General features: G+C 45.5%; 1 protein-coding gene across 5 annotated transcripts in view; it reads right to left on the bottom strand.

Annotated features, from left to right (window-relative positions):
- ect2 (epithelial cell transforming 2) overlaps positions 1-14,739 on the bottom strand; it is a 190,415-nt gene that overhangs the window by 28,618 nt on the left and 147,058 nt on the right. For all 5 annotated transcript variants that reach the window (XM_039811660.1, XM_039811664.1, XM_039811662.1 and 2 more), the window contains 2 exons: positions 3,626-3,733; positions 326-460 (listed from right to left, as the gene is read on the bottom strand). In XM_039811660.1, coding sequence (XP_039667594.1) covers positions 326-460; positions 3,626-3,733 — 243 coding nt within the window. The remainder of the gene's footprint in view (positions 1-325; positions 461-3,625; positions 3,734-14,739) is intronic.

Here is a 14,739-nt window from a genome sequence, read left to right as displayed (position 1 = left end):
CAAGATTGAAACTACTGAAACCGAATGAAAGCTGTTCCATCATAGATTGATGGAAAACTCAGTTGCCTGGTTCTCAGCAAAGGGAAAAAGAGATAGAATAGAAAGGAAATCAAGGACAGAGACATCCAACAGTAACCAAGTATTAATTGTGTTATGCTGTTCATAGAAAGAAGACAAAGTAGACACATTATACACACACTTTAAATTCAAAAATCTTATGAAGTAAGTAAACCAAAACACAGATATTGGTGTTTGAATCATAAAAAACGTGGATATGAGAGAGCATCATGTCCACTTATGTGTGTATATTAACAAGAACACTTACAGCCAATGTGGAGCTGCTGCCAAGGCGTTTTTCACAACTCAGCCTCTGGCTTTTCTCATCTGGAGTACTGTTGGCCATGAACGCCCTCTGGATCACACGTTTTGGGGTCTTAGTAAAAGAGAACGCCCTCGTCACCTGGCACAAACACATAAAGAAAGAATCTTAGCATTTCATTTTGTATTGAATTGTATTTTTTAGCCACATTCTTTTGAGTATCTGTGGATAGCAGATAGCTCTTTTTTGTTTCTTTCCATGTTATCAGGTAACCATTTGAACAATTCCAGTTTATTGCTCAATTTTAAATCTGTGGGCTGCAATGATTGAGTAATTAAGAAAAACTGTTTGATGTTTTTCACCACAGTAGTATTATAAAAATCAGGACTGCAATCAGTCTTACCAAAGACCTGACACTATGCACCACATATCTCGAACAAACTCCCAGAAAACTGCAGCTCCACTGCAACTCTGTTCTCTTAAATAAAGGCTGAAGACTTTTCTTTTTTGATGCTGCCTTTCTTTAAATAATTGTTAATTTCTTTATTCTTGTATTCAGGGTTCTTGCACCATTTTAAAAGTAAAATGTAATGCTTTTTAAGACAACAAATATAATTTAAGACCCAAAAATGTCATAACAATTTCATTGGAATACTCAATTTATTGCTTCCTACAATGGAAATCAAAACTTAAAGTTTCCCATTTGTTATCAATTATGTGCAATGTGTAAACTCCGCAAAAATACTTTTTCATGAGACCTTTTTTTCAAATTAGGAGACCGTATAATAACTAACCATAACACTTCCAACACTGTTTGGCCAATATAGATGTAAACACAATCAAAGTTCACAGTTGGCGTTTTCCATTTTTTTTTTTCATTTTGTTCCTTTGTGATGCAGAACAGAGCCAACATAACATACGTTCGATTACACTAAACAACACAATGCATTGCATTAAGGAATCATATAGAATAATGAAAATAACACTTAAAGCGGACTCCATCATGGCTCAGTGGGAGTCGGAATAATAATACTTCCAACACTTAAAGCAGTCTCCATCATAAATAAGCTCAATAATGAAAGTCCTCAAAACAGCCTGTCCCAAGCCAGAAAGTTGACAAATAATGTACATGACTCTTAATGAGAGAAACCAATGAATAGAGAGGTCCATTGTTTTGTAACATCCCAAATTCTCCTCAAGACATGTGCAACAAGTGACAACCTACATTAGCAGCTACATTTGCCCAACAACCCATAAAATCACAATTCGGCATATTTAAACAAAATAAACCACATCTACCAACAGTTGCACCCCTTAAACTCTGAGCTAATGTGTTGTTACCTGTTAGATTGTCAAAGTGACCATAGACCTGTGACCTGACTGGTGCACATAACCAGTCCTCTGCCGACTCTGCCCGGAGTGGCAGCACTGAGCACCGGGGGAGTGTTGGTGTTTACACCGCTATCATATGAGCTTTGGACCGCACTAACGTTACTCAATTTTACACCACACTTAGTATGAATAACAGTATGGGATTTCAAACACAATCGTAACGTTACTTACACTGAAATGACCAAACATGTCCTCGGCTCTGGAGTGACCCATGAACTCCAACCCATAGTAGCGGGAGATGACGTGGTGTGTGCCAGTCTCATCATCAGTAGCTAGTCCAGAACCGCAAATGAAGGTCCACTTGTTCGCTCTTTGTCGTTTTATTCATGCTTTCGTCAAACATGACAACATATGGCTTCTCACTAACGCTGCACGATAGCTCCTTCTTGATGAATGAAGCGATGCCATATTTGGCGACATATGCAGTTTTATTTTCACCACAGGTGAATGACTTTGCAAGCTGCGAATCGGGGAACATGGCAGAAAAGACGCCACATATGTCCTCGTTAGATTTAAATGAATTGTGCCTTGTCACAGTATGGAGAACCGACAGTACCTCTGCCTTTTGGATGTCTGGTGGATGTCATATGTCAATGCAGGGATTAGCCTGGCCCCGCTATGGCTAGCTGCTGCCACGTGCTTTCCTCCTTTCATATGAGACTCGACAGCTTTGAGCCCCATGGTCCCTAATGAAAAAATCTTTTTGAAGAATTTACACATTGCCTCATTGTTGTTTTCAGCTGGCGCCAACCACCTCCTAAATACATCCTCTTCCATCCACTTGTCGTTAAATTTGCACTTCCCCATCTTCTTTGCATGTTGAACCCTGTCTATGGTTGAACCTCACCTCGACAACCACGTAATGGCGGAACGCAGCCAGACGTCCGCGTCTGTAGCCGACGTACCGTAAAACAGCTATTAATCTCATTTCACACCATACTAAATTAATCAACTATTAGATGTTTTACAGTGGGCCACTGTGCTTTCCCATCGTCATTAAGCGCACCGGCTGAAAATGTAATACCTACAGCAACTTTATGGTAAATTTAAGACAATTTAAGACCTTAATTACCCGGATTTTAATTTAAGACATTTTAAGACTTTTTAAAAAGGACCCGCAGGAACCCTGTGTATTTCATACCGGTTTTATTCTATTTTAGCTGCTTTTATATATTTTAAATGGGCTACACTTTACTTGAAGGAGTTAGGGTTCATGTGTCATGACTGTCATGTCACTCTTACGTAGATACCTTCAAGTGTTAACTTTAAATGTTTTTAACTGCTCTTTAATGTTTTTTGTAAAACACTTTGAATTGTCCTGTTTCTGAACTGTGCTATACAAATTAAGCTGCCTTGCCTTACTGACTGCTTTAGTGGGAAACAGCTAAAAGATGAGACAGGCGGAAATAATAGGAGTATTGTAATTCAAAGGGGCCATATTTTTCATAGTTTTTAAGCCATAGGTTTCCCCTGCTATCTTAACTTCTGCAAGGTTTTCAGCCCTTGTGAAAGCTAGTGATGAAGGATCAGCATCTGAAAAGTCATGGTTTTATGAGAGGGCAAACATTTTGCCATAAGTAGCTAATATTGTGTGCTTTTATCTATTTAAGTGGTAAAAATGTACATAATTATTTCTAATGTTTAAAAACAAGTTCAGCATTCAGCAAGACATTCAGCACCGGAGTTGAGAGCAGCGAACAGAACCGGGTTGTGCTCTTTGTATTGCGCTGCCCTCCATTTCCATCATTGTTAGCTTTGTAGTCCCATTATGTTATTTTTGGCTTCTTGACCGATTCTTCAAATCATCTACGTTTAGGGGGTAGCCCAAGTATAAATAATGATTGGCTTCTAGGGATGACTCATGATAACATCATACATGTTGAGCAAAGGTGCAGTTCGGAAGGCTGCCTTTACCTTTTTAGAGGTCTTCTTGATGGCCCTGGAGGCTTTGCTTAGGGTGCTGTCCATATCCTTGGTGTTGACCTGTAGGGAATTTGGGTCTGTACGTTGAATTAGGTCCTCCTGATTACAAGAAAAAAACAATACAATCTCAAAGTTAATATAAAAAAGAAGTGTGACATTAATTTATTCAAAACATTATGCTTTGCTGTCAAAATAGTTGGAAGAGGGATTGTGTAGATCAGACCAACAGGCAGACAGACAGACACACACACTTTCTCTCTCCCCCTCACCCTGCAAGCAGGGCTCTTACTCTATGTTCATATTGAAGTGCTGACCCAGTTAAAACAGTAACATCACCCCCTGCTGCTTGCTCTGCTAAATACAGCACACATGTGAAAGTGCTCTGCACTGTACAGCTGCAGCACTGCAGCACAGAGTAGCAGGAGTCAGATTTCACCTGACCTGAGACCGACAGGACGATGGCAGATGATTTGGTGTCAAATTGAAAAACAACATTGCAGAATCCGAATCACAATTCTGATTAATTCTAAAAGAATCAGAATCCATTTAAATCAATATTTATATTGTTTAAAATGAATTATCAGTGTTTTCTTGCCGGATTAACTTGCGGCTCACAGAGAAAATAAACCAGAAAATAGATTGTGAGCAAAACATGGAGCTCTGAGCCACTGTCTGAAGAGCCCAATTGGCTAACATCATATTTATACGTATGTGGTAAACATGGGCACAGAAGGGAAGTGGGCAGCGCTGTGGGGTGCTTCCGTATCCTGTCTCAACCTGGTGGCTGCCAAAATGAGTCACACAGCAAAAGCTTAAGTCAAAGCTAGACATGGCCATGGTGGACCTTTTTCTGCAGAACAGCAGTATGACGCTCAATAAATTTAGGGTAAACACAATGGATATGTTGCGCCATTTTGGCATAAAAATGTTGGGCCTGTACAGTTATAGGGGAAACACTGCGTTGAAATTGTCAGATGCATTGCATCTCTCCGGGAACCATCACCTTATCGTGGTGGAGAGGTTTGTGTGTCTCTATGAACCTGAGGGCTGTGTTGTCTGGAGCTTTGTGCTCCTGGTAGGGTCTCCCAAGGCAAAGTGGTCTCAGGTGAGGGGCCAGACAAAGAACGGTTCAAAAACCCTATGAAAAATCGAGGAAAAGGTGAAGTGACCCTGCCCGGAGGAAGCCCGGGGCCCCCGTCTGGAGCCAAGCCCAGATGGCGGGCTCGTCAGCGAGCGTCTGGTGGCCGGGTTTGCCACGGGGCCAGTCGGGCCGGGCACCGGCAAAAGCTCACGTGGCCCCCATCTCTCCAGCCCATGGGCCCACCACCTGTGGGAGGAACCGCTGGGGTCGGTGCGCTGCCACACGGGTGGCAGTGAATGTCGGCGTCGGCGGACCAGACCGGGCGGCAGACGCGCTCTGGGGGCGGTGGAACGTCACCTCTCTGTTGGGGAAGGAGCCGGAACTGGCGCGGGAGGTGGAGGCGCACCGGTTAGATCTGGTGGGGCTTACCTCTCGCCAGTCTCGGTTCCGGAACCATAATCCTGGATAGGGGTTGGACTCTTTTCTTCTCCGGAGTTGCCCAGGGTGTGAGGCGCCGGGTGGGTGTGGGGATACTCACAAGCCCCCGGCTGAGCGCCGCTACGTTGGAGTTTACCCCGGTGGACGAGAGGGTCGCCTCCCTACGCCTGCGGGTGGTGGGGGGGAAAACTCTGACTGTTGTTTGTGCATATGCACTAGGGCTGGGCGATATGGCTGAAAACTGTATCACGATATAAGTGTTTCATATCGGTCGATATCGATAATTATTGATATTTTTTATGACCTATTTAAAATAAGGACCAGGAGAAAAATATATTAAATTTAAACATTTTTATTTTAAACTTAACCTTCCTCTGATTATAATCCCCTCAGTTATAAAAGCAGAAATGTCAACACAACCATGGAAACCACTCAAATAATTAAAATGTAAACATAAGTCTAAAATCACAGTTAAGAAAGAATAATTAAGAACTGCTTAATAAGGTGTAATAAAATGGTGCAAAGTGTTAAATATAAACATAGAGAAACCTGAAACCTGAGAAGAACTATTTTCTGCAGGTTTAGTGCTAGGTTGGTAACCTGGCTTCTGGACAGTGCTCAGCACGTCTGATGCAGAGTACCTCTCCATGGCGGTCTGCTACTTGTGCGGTGTAGCAGCTGCAGATGTTGTTGGACGTTGCTGGCGAATACGGCTGTGCTCCAAAGTGTGAGCGCGGCTAAGGTGGTAAAACAAGTTTGCGGTAGTGTTGGTGGGAACGACGGTCGGACTTATAAAATCCCCAAAACTGCCATACTGACTTTTCCTGTTTTATCAACAATTTCCTCGCTCGCTGCGGCACTCACTTTCCACTTATCGCTCCACGCCGCCGGTTCTGTTATTGTAGAATGGTAGAATCCAACACGAGACAGCGATGTGGCGCAACCAAACTTGATACTGTTACATGATTGGCTGTTAGAGTGTCACTCCCTACGTTGCTAGGTTACCAGAGAGTGAGTGCCTTTGTTCATGCAACCAAACTTGCTTCGCAACTTCTGGTTTCTTCCGAAGAAGAAAAACAAGTTATCGAACGTTTTATCGAACGCTTTTTCTATTGATATTGATTACGTGTCTATCGCGATACATATCGTTATCGTTTTATCGCCCAGCCCTAATATGCACCAAACAGGAGTTCGGAGTATTCGGCCTTCTTGGAGACCTTGAGTGGAGTCCTGTATGGGGCTCCAGTGGGGGACTCCATTGTTCTGCTGGGGGACTTCAACGCGCACGTGGGCAATGATGGAGACACATGGAGAGGCGTGATTGGGAGGAACGGCCTCCCTGATCTAAATCTGAGTGGTTATTTGTTGTTGGACTTCTGTGCTAGTCATGGATTGTCTATAACGAATACCAACATAGGGATGCTCATAAGTGTACTTGGTACCAGAGCACCCTAGGCCAACGGTCAATGATCGATTTTATAATCGTTTCGTCTGATCTGAGGCCGTATGTTTTGGACACTCGGGTGAAGAAAGGGGCGGAGCTGTCAACCGATCACCATCTGGTGGTGAGTTGGGTCAGGGGGTGGGGGAAGACTCTGGACAGACCTGGTAAGCCCAAACGGGTAGTGCGGGTAAATTGGGAACGTCTGGATGAGGCCCCTGTCCGACAGACTTTCAACTCACACCTCCAGCGGAGCTTTTCGTGCATCCCTGTGGAGGCTGGGGGCATTGAACCCGAGTGGACAACGTTCAAAGTTTCCATTGCTGAAGCTGCGGCGAGGAGCTGTGGTCTTAGGTGCCTCAAGGGGCTGTAACCCACGAACACCATGGTGGACACCGGTGGTCAGGGAAGCCGTCCGACTGAAGGAGTCCTTCCGGGATATGTTATCCCAGAGGACTCCGGAGGCAGTTGCAGGGTACCGAAGGGCCCGAAGGGCTGCAGCCTCTGCCGTGAAAGAGGCAAAGCAGCGGGTGTGGGAGAAGTTTGGAGAAGACATGGAGAAGGACTTTCGGTCGGCACCAAAGTGCTTCTGGAAAACTGTTCGCCACCTCAGGAGTGGGAAGCGGGGAACCATCCAAGCTGTGTACAGTAAGGAGGGGACACTGTTGACCTCAACTGAGGAGGTAATAGGGTGGTGGAAGGAGCACTTTGAGGAACTCCTGAATCCGACTAATACGCCCTCTATGTTAGAGGCAGAGCTGGAGGATGACGGGGGATTGTCGTCGATTTGTAGGCGGAAGTCACTGATGTAGTCAAACAACTCCACAGTGGCAAAGCCCCGGGGATTGATGAGATCTGTCCAGAAATGCTCAAGGCTCTGGGTGTGGAGGGGCTGTCCTGGTTGACACGTCTCTTCAACATTGCGTGTAAGTCTGGAACAGTGCCAAAGGAGTGGCAGACTGGGGTGGTGGTTCCCCTTTTTAAAAAGGGGGACCAGAGGGTGTGTGCCAATTACAGGGGTATCACACTTCTCAGCCTCCCTGGTAAAGTCTACTCCAAGGTGCCGGAAAGGAGGGTTCGGCCGATAGTCGAACCTTGGGTTGAAGATGAACAATGCGGATTCCGTCCTGGTCGTGGAACAACGAACCAGCTCTTTACTCTCGCAAGGATCCTGGAGGGAGCCTGGGAGTATGCCCAACCAGTCTACATGTGTTTTGTGGATCTGGAGAAGGCGTATGACCGGGTCCCCCGGGAGATACTGTGGGAGGTGCTGCGGGAGTATGGGGTGAGGGGGTCTCTTCTCAGGGCCATCCAATCTCTGTACGACCAAAGTGAGAGCTGTGTCCGGGTTCTCGGCAGTAAGTCGGACTCGTCTAAGGTGAGGGTTGGCCTCCGCCAGGGCTGCGCTTTGTCACCAATCCTGTTTGTAATATTTATGGACAGGATATCAAGGCGTAGTCGGGGTGGGGAGGAGTTGCAGTTCGGTGGGCTGGGGATCTCATCTATTCTCTTTGCAGATGACGTGGTCCTGATGGCATCATCGGCCTGTGACCTTCAGCACTCACTGGATCGGTTCGCAGCCGAGTGTGAAGCGGCGGGGATGAGGATCAGCACCTCTAAATCTGAGGCCATGGTTCTCAGCAGGAAACCAATGGAATGCCTTCTCCAGGTAGGGAATGAGTCCTTACCCCAAGTGAAGGAGTTCAAGTACCTTGGGGTTTTGTTCGCGAGTGAGGGGACAATGGAGCGGGAGATTGGTCGGAGAATTGGCGCAGCGGGTGCGGTATTACATTCAATCTATTGCACCGTTGTGACGAAAAGAGAGCTGAGCCAGAAGGCAAAGCTCTCGATCTACCGGTCAGTTTTCATTCCTACCCTCACCTATGGTCATGAAGGCTGGGTCATGACCGAAAGAACGAGATCCAGGGTACAAGCGGCCGAAATGGGTTTCCTCAGGAGGGTGGCTGGCATCTCCCTTAGAGATAGGGTGAGAAGCTCAGTCATCCGTGAGGAGCTCGGAGTAGAGCCGCTGCTCCTTCGCGTCGAAAGGAGCCAGTTGAGGTGGTTCGGGCATCTTGTAAGGATGCCCCCTGTGCGCCTCCCTAGGGAGGTGTTCCAGGCACGTCCAGCTGGGAGGAGGCCTCGGGGAAGACCCACGACTAGGTGGAGGGATTATATCTCCAACCTGGCCTGGGAACGCCTTGGGATCCCCCAGTCAGAGCTGGTTAATGTGGCTCGGGAAAGGGAAGTTTGGGGTCCCCTGCTGGAGCTGCTCCCCCCGCGACCCGACACCGGATAAGCGGAAGAAGATGGATGGCATTGCAAAGATGGGATAAGCTTCCCAAAAATAGCACATAAATTAAAGCTGCAAGCAGCGATCAACGGGCCCTTGCCTTCTTGCAGTCGGGGTTACTGGTGGACAGCGCTCCTTGCGGCCGTGCATTTGCGCGGCACTCAGACACTGCAAATTGTCACCAATGAAAAGGGAACTCTCTGCAGAGTTCAATGATACCTCACACAATAGTGTACAAGAAAGGGGTCATTAGTTATTAAAGGGGGTGTGGCTTAAGCATATGGGGCGGGGCAAGCCATTACCAATTAAAAAGGATCTCTTTGCTGAGTTCAATGATACCTCTCACAAGAGTCTACCTTAAATGGTTCACAAGTTATGAAAGGGGGTGTGGTCAGTGTACATGGGTGTGGCTACAGTATAGAAAGTGGCTAAATATCACATGTAGACCACACATTCTAATGTAAGGTAAATTGGAATAACTTTTGCCAAGATACAACCGTTCCTGTTTCAACAGCCACCTACAGGAAGTTGGTCCTCTATAACTTTTGATAACTTTTAGTCACGAGGGTCCTTCGAGTCTATATGCAAGTTTTTGTGCAGATTGGACTCACCGCCCAGAAGGAGTTAGACAAAGTAGGTTTCCCATATATCGCGATGTGGCTAATTAAAGCGTAACTCTCACCAAAATGCAATCTAGGGTCTTTGTGAATGTACCCGAGTCAAACTTTCATTTAAAAGCATATTTAGGACGGAATCACCACTTTTAAGATTTACCATATTTTCGTTTTTCGGTAAAATGGCCTTTTGAACAGGAGTGATAGGGGCACTTTTTTTCAGACTTTAGTCTCCAAGAAGCTCCCAGCTAAGTTCCTATAACTCGCGACGCAGTTAGGAAACAAGAATGAGCTAGCTAACTAATGTTAACATAAGCACTTTGGCTTGGTGGATGTCGATTTTAAAGTCATGTTAAAACTATTTCCTGTCCTTCCGATTTCCAGCCGCAGCCTGTCACTCCCCCCTGTACTAACGTTACTCGGTATGTAATGTTAGCTCCGTGATGTTGTACTAAAGTTACTTGGTACATAACGTTAGCTCAGACCCCAATGCTTGGACCTCATAATGCCTTGTGTTTCTCACTCCTGCTAACTTAATGTTCATAAGACGTGACATGAGTGACACGTGGGTAGGCCAAGGCGAGAAGAGGGAGATTAGTTAACGTTAGCCAACATATTTATAAAAAAAAAGTCACATTTGAATAGTGATTTCAGCATTCGAATAATATTGATTTTTTTTTACTATTCGAATTATATTCGACTTTCGGTATTCGTTCCAACAGCCCTAGTATGCCTTCAAACTCTAAAGCCGTCCAATTGTGCTGTACCAGCTTGCAATGTTTCTCTCATAAATAAACTGGGGTCAAGCTAGCCATCACTTGCATTTCCGTGGTCAACCGGCTGCCGCTAAAATTGGAGACAAAGATGTACCAGCGATAAGCTTCACCACAGATATTTGAAGCTCCGACGTGTGTCTGATGTCACTTTAAGTTTAACAGTATACTGGTTAGACATGAGTTTGACACCTCACAGTACGGTGCTTCAAGCTAAAAACCTAAGTAAGAGCACTTTCACACCTGCCTTGTTTAGTTCGGTTAGATCGCACTAGAGTTTGTTTGCCCCACACGTGGCATCGCACTCGGATGCGCACCAAAAGCCGACCAAAGAAGCATGCCGAAAACTGCTTGATGAGGTGGTCTCGGTACATTTTCAATCCAACTCTGAGCGGTTCGTTTGTGGTGAGAACATGATCTGACCTCGAACTGTACAAACTATATATACTCCAGCAAGTCTGAGCTAATGTCTCCTGTAGTCAGGTGTGCTTTGCAATCTGTGATTTTACTCACAACTCCATAGTCAAACTAGCCACCGCTAAAGTTGAAGACAGACACTAGCCGAGCAGAGCGAGGTCTCGGTGACCAGAGCAAACGTAGTAACGATATCTGATTATTTAAATGAAATGAGCTGGTTTGACCATGGAGATGCAAGAAATATGCACTAGTCCAGAACACAGGACCTTCTTCTTGTATTTACTTTGCTTGCTTCCGCCCAAGACACATCCAACCAATAAGCGGGGTGAACGTTCTTGAGTGATTTGTAATGACGCATTTTAGTACGCTTGGATTTTTAAGTTTACAAACTCATCAACTGTTTCGGACCACAGCAAACGAACAAGAGGTCTGAGGAGACCCTAAACCTACGTTTTATTTTTGTGTCAGATACACTGAACAAAACACTTTTGTTTTTGCCCCCATTTCACATGAGCTGAACTCAAAGCTCTAAGACTTTTTCTATGTACACAAAAGGTCTATTTCTCTCAAATATTGTTCACAAATATGTCTAAATCTGTGTTAGTGAGCACTTCTCCTTTGTCGAGAAAATACATCCACCTCACAGGTGTGGTGTATCAAGATGCTGATTAGACAGCATGATTATTGCACAGGTGTGCCTTATGCTGGCCACACTAAAAGACCACTCTAAAATGTGCTGACCCCCCCCCAATACAGTAAAACTGCACATTTTAGAGTGGCCTTTTATTGGGGTGGCAGTAGCTCAGTCAGTAGGGAGTTGGGTTGGGAACCGGAGGGTTGCTGGTTCAAGTCTCCGTACGGACCAAAGTATGGTGGTGGACTGGTAGCTGGAGAGGTGCCAGTTAGCCACCTGGGCACTGCCAAGGTGCTCTTGAGCAAGGCACCAAACCACCAACTGCTCAGGGTGCCTTTCCATGGGCAGCCCCCTCACTCTGACATCTCTCCATTAGTGCATGTATAGGTAATGAGGATGTGTGTGTAATTCAAGCTTGAGTGTAATGTGTATAATAATAAAAATCAAGTGAGAACATAGCAGGATTAATAAAGTATAAATTATTATTTTTATTTTTTATTTATTGTGGCCAATAATCATGCTGATTAATCAGCATCTTGATATGCCACACCTGTGAGGTGGATGGATTATCTCAGCAAAGGAGAAGTGCTCACTAACACAGATTTAGAGAGATTTGTGAACAATAATTACATTACATGTCATTTAGCTGATGCTTTTATCCAAAGCGACTTCCAATTAAGTGCTTTCAACCCTGAAGGTGCAAACTCCAGACAACAAGTAGTAAGTGCAAGTACATTAGCTTTAAATAAGCAAAATTGCAAAGAGCAATATGAAAGTGCAGCTTCAAGAAATATATATACTTTTTTTTAATGTTTATCCGAGGTGTAGTCGGAAAACAAAGAACGTAGCCCCTGGAGATCACGTGACCGACGAATCGCATGGCTGCTCGAGGCTAAAGCTCCTCGCCCCATCTCCACATTTTCATTGAAAACCAGGTCTATTCTTTTTTATTCTACGTCAATCGTTTCATTTTTCACCACGGTAACTTCGTGGAATGCCTGCAGGAGCAAAAAAGCAGGCCTCACTGCCGTTAAACCGAGCACAGAACTCTACCAACTCTGCTAACATGGCGACAGCTAGCGGGGATTCTGATGCTAATGCGGAACTACGCATGGAGCAGGCTATGACCAGGGTCCTGGAAAAGCAACAAAGCGGGCTTCAATCAGCGGTCCGCATTGCAGTAAAGGAAGCGTTAGCAGAAATTGACACCTCGCTACAACACATCAGGACAGAGCTTGAGAGGCAGGGAACTACAGTAAAAGACCTAATAAAGCGACTAGACAAGGCACAGAAGGACAGCAGACAGATGTGAAACATGGTGAAGGCCTGCATTGATGACCAGAAGAAATTTGAGTTGAAGTTGGCTGAACTGGAAGACAGATCGAGAAGAAACAATGTGTGCATCATTGGACTGAAAGAGGGCAGCGAAAAAGATGTCCCAGTTGGATTTTTGCAAAACCAGTTACTAAAATGGATCCCCTCCTTACGAAACAGGGCTTCACATGCACGCTGATTCTCAGGTGTCTGAGATACCACGACCATCAGGCAATTATCCAGGGGGCGAGACAGGTGCAGCAGGAAGGCCTGATTCGTGATTCCAACGCAACGCTGCGCTTTAAGCCTGACAACAGCACTTTAACCATCCAACGGCATCAGGAGTGCAGCACAAGCTGCATGCTAAAGGCATCCAAAACTTTCTTATTAATCCCACAACTCTGAGTAAACCACGGAGGGAGAACGCTCACATTCACTACACCCGAGGAAGCGTATAGGCTCTGTTGGGATCTGGATATGGAGGAGGGGGATGTGGCGCCCACGCAGGGCACTTTGCGACCAGATCGGGAGCTGCCATCAGGCCCGGAGGGCGGCGTGGGGACCTCTTGTCCAGTGCGGAGAGCCTGAGCGGACGGACCCGACGACTGTGGATTAGCGTATCTGGAACACTGTGCAAGTTTAACTCGAGGACACTGCATGTAAGTTTGGCAACCTGACTTTAAAGGAATGTTTGATGAGGCTGAAAACTTGATGGACATGGACTGCTCACTTTACATAGCTTACTCCAGAAACTGGTAACAGGTTGGAACGTGGTGGGTGAGTTTGGGAGTCAAGCTGGGGAGAAATATTTGATTAGACTAAATGAACATGATAAACACCTATCTTATAATCTATATTTACTACTCTTGCATGGTTTGTTTCCCACACAGCCTATTTCAGAGCGTAGTAGTTGGTTGAAACTATAAGGTATGAGCTTGGGAGCCGAGTTATAAGGAGCATTTGATTAGACTGCATTTTATAATCTATGTCTACTACTCCTACATGGCTGATTTGTTTTTCATACATACATTTCAGAACTTAATAGATGGTTGGGACTTAGTTTTAAGATTCTTTTTTGTAACATTGTTCATGTTAAACATAGGAAAGCATTAGACCGGTTTCAGTTAACCTGTGACTTTAGACAGGAGAGGCAGTTTTGACCTAGCCTGGGTAAACCCTGACGAACTTCCGGCAAATTTGAGATTTGCTCTGCAGGTCAGTCTGGCGAAGAGCCCATTCAAACCCATTTCCAATGTCCTCAAAATTGAGGCACCAATCACAACCGCTGAGGCGGGCTTTACACCAATCACGACCGTTGAGGCGGGCTTTACGCAGACGAGGATTGCGCAGCAACGGCGAGCAGCTTTTTGTTTACATTCAACATGACGGCCATGACCGGCGAGCTGCAGGTCAGTCTGACATATGGCGATTTCATGGCAGTCAACGTTACAATTAACTGACAACATAAGTTATACGAAGTTACAGTTCTCAAGGGACGACGTGACACACGGACAGAGACACAGTCTCTTTTCCTTTCTCTCAACTTTTCCGCGCGTGGGTAGCGCCGAATCCTGCAGTGCTCGCGGTGAAGCGCGTCCGTAGTTATTCTTGCACATATAGGGAACCTCGTGAATTAACCTGCAACATGTCAGCTGTTTGGACATTCTTCAGCGTGTGTGCAGAAGATAACAAGTTTGCAATATGCAACACCTGCAAGGAAAAAGTAGGGCGTGGACTTCTTATGTACTGTCTATGGGCGTGGAGGGAACCAAAAACCACAATCACATTTTTTTTAGTTGGATATTGGATGTGAAAAGCGTCACCTGGATCATTGGTCTGATTGGTTGAAGGACTATCCAATTGCGCCCAGAGGCATTTGAGTGGCGTCCGTTGGTGACGCCCCTTTGGAAATGAACTGTCAATGAACCTTTCCCAGACCCACTCTCAGTCACAACTGAGAAGGGTCTGGTGTCAACCAGGCTAAGTTTTGACCTGGAGTTTTTGTGCAAATGCGTTTGATGTGGCCACATATCTGGCGGAGAGGGAAGGGGATCTGCAGTCTCGGAGGGCTAGGGGATTTATTTTATTTTTTGTGTTTTC

Source organism: Perca fluviatilis, chromosome 9, assembly GCF_010015445.1.
Source record: "Perca fluviatilis chromosome 9, GENO_Pfluv_1.0, whole genome shotgun sequence".
NCBI classification, from domain to species: domain Eukaryota; kingdom Metazoa; phylum Chordata; class Actinopteri; order Perciformes; family Percidae; genus Perca; species Perca fluviatilis.
The sequence above is the reverse complement of the archived record's forward strand: the minus strand, read 5'-3'. Positions and strand labels throughout refer to the sequence as shown.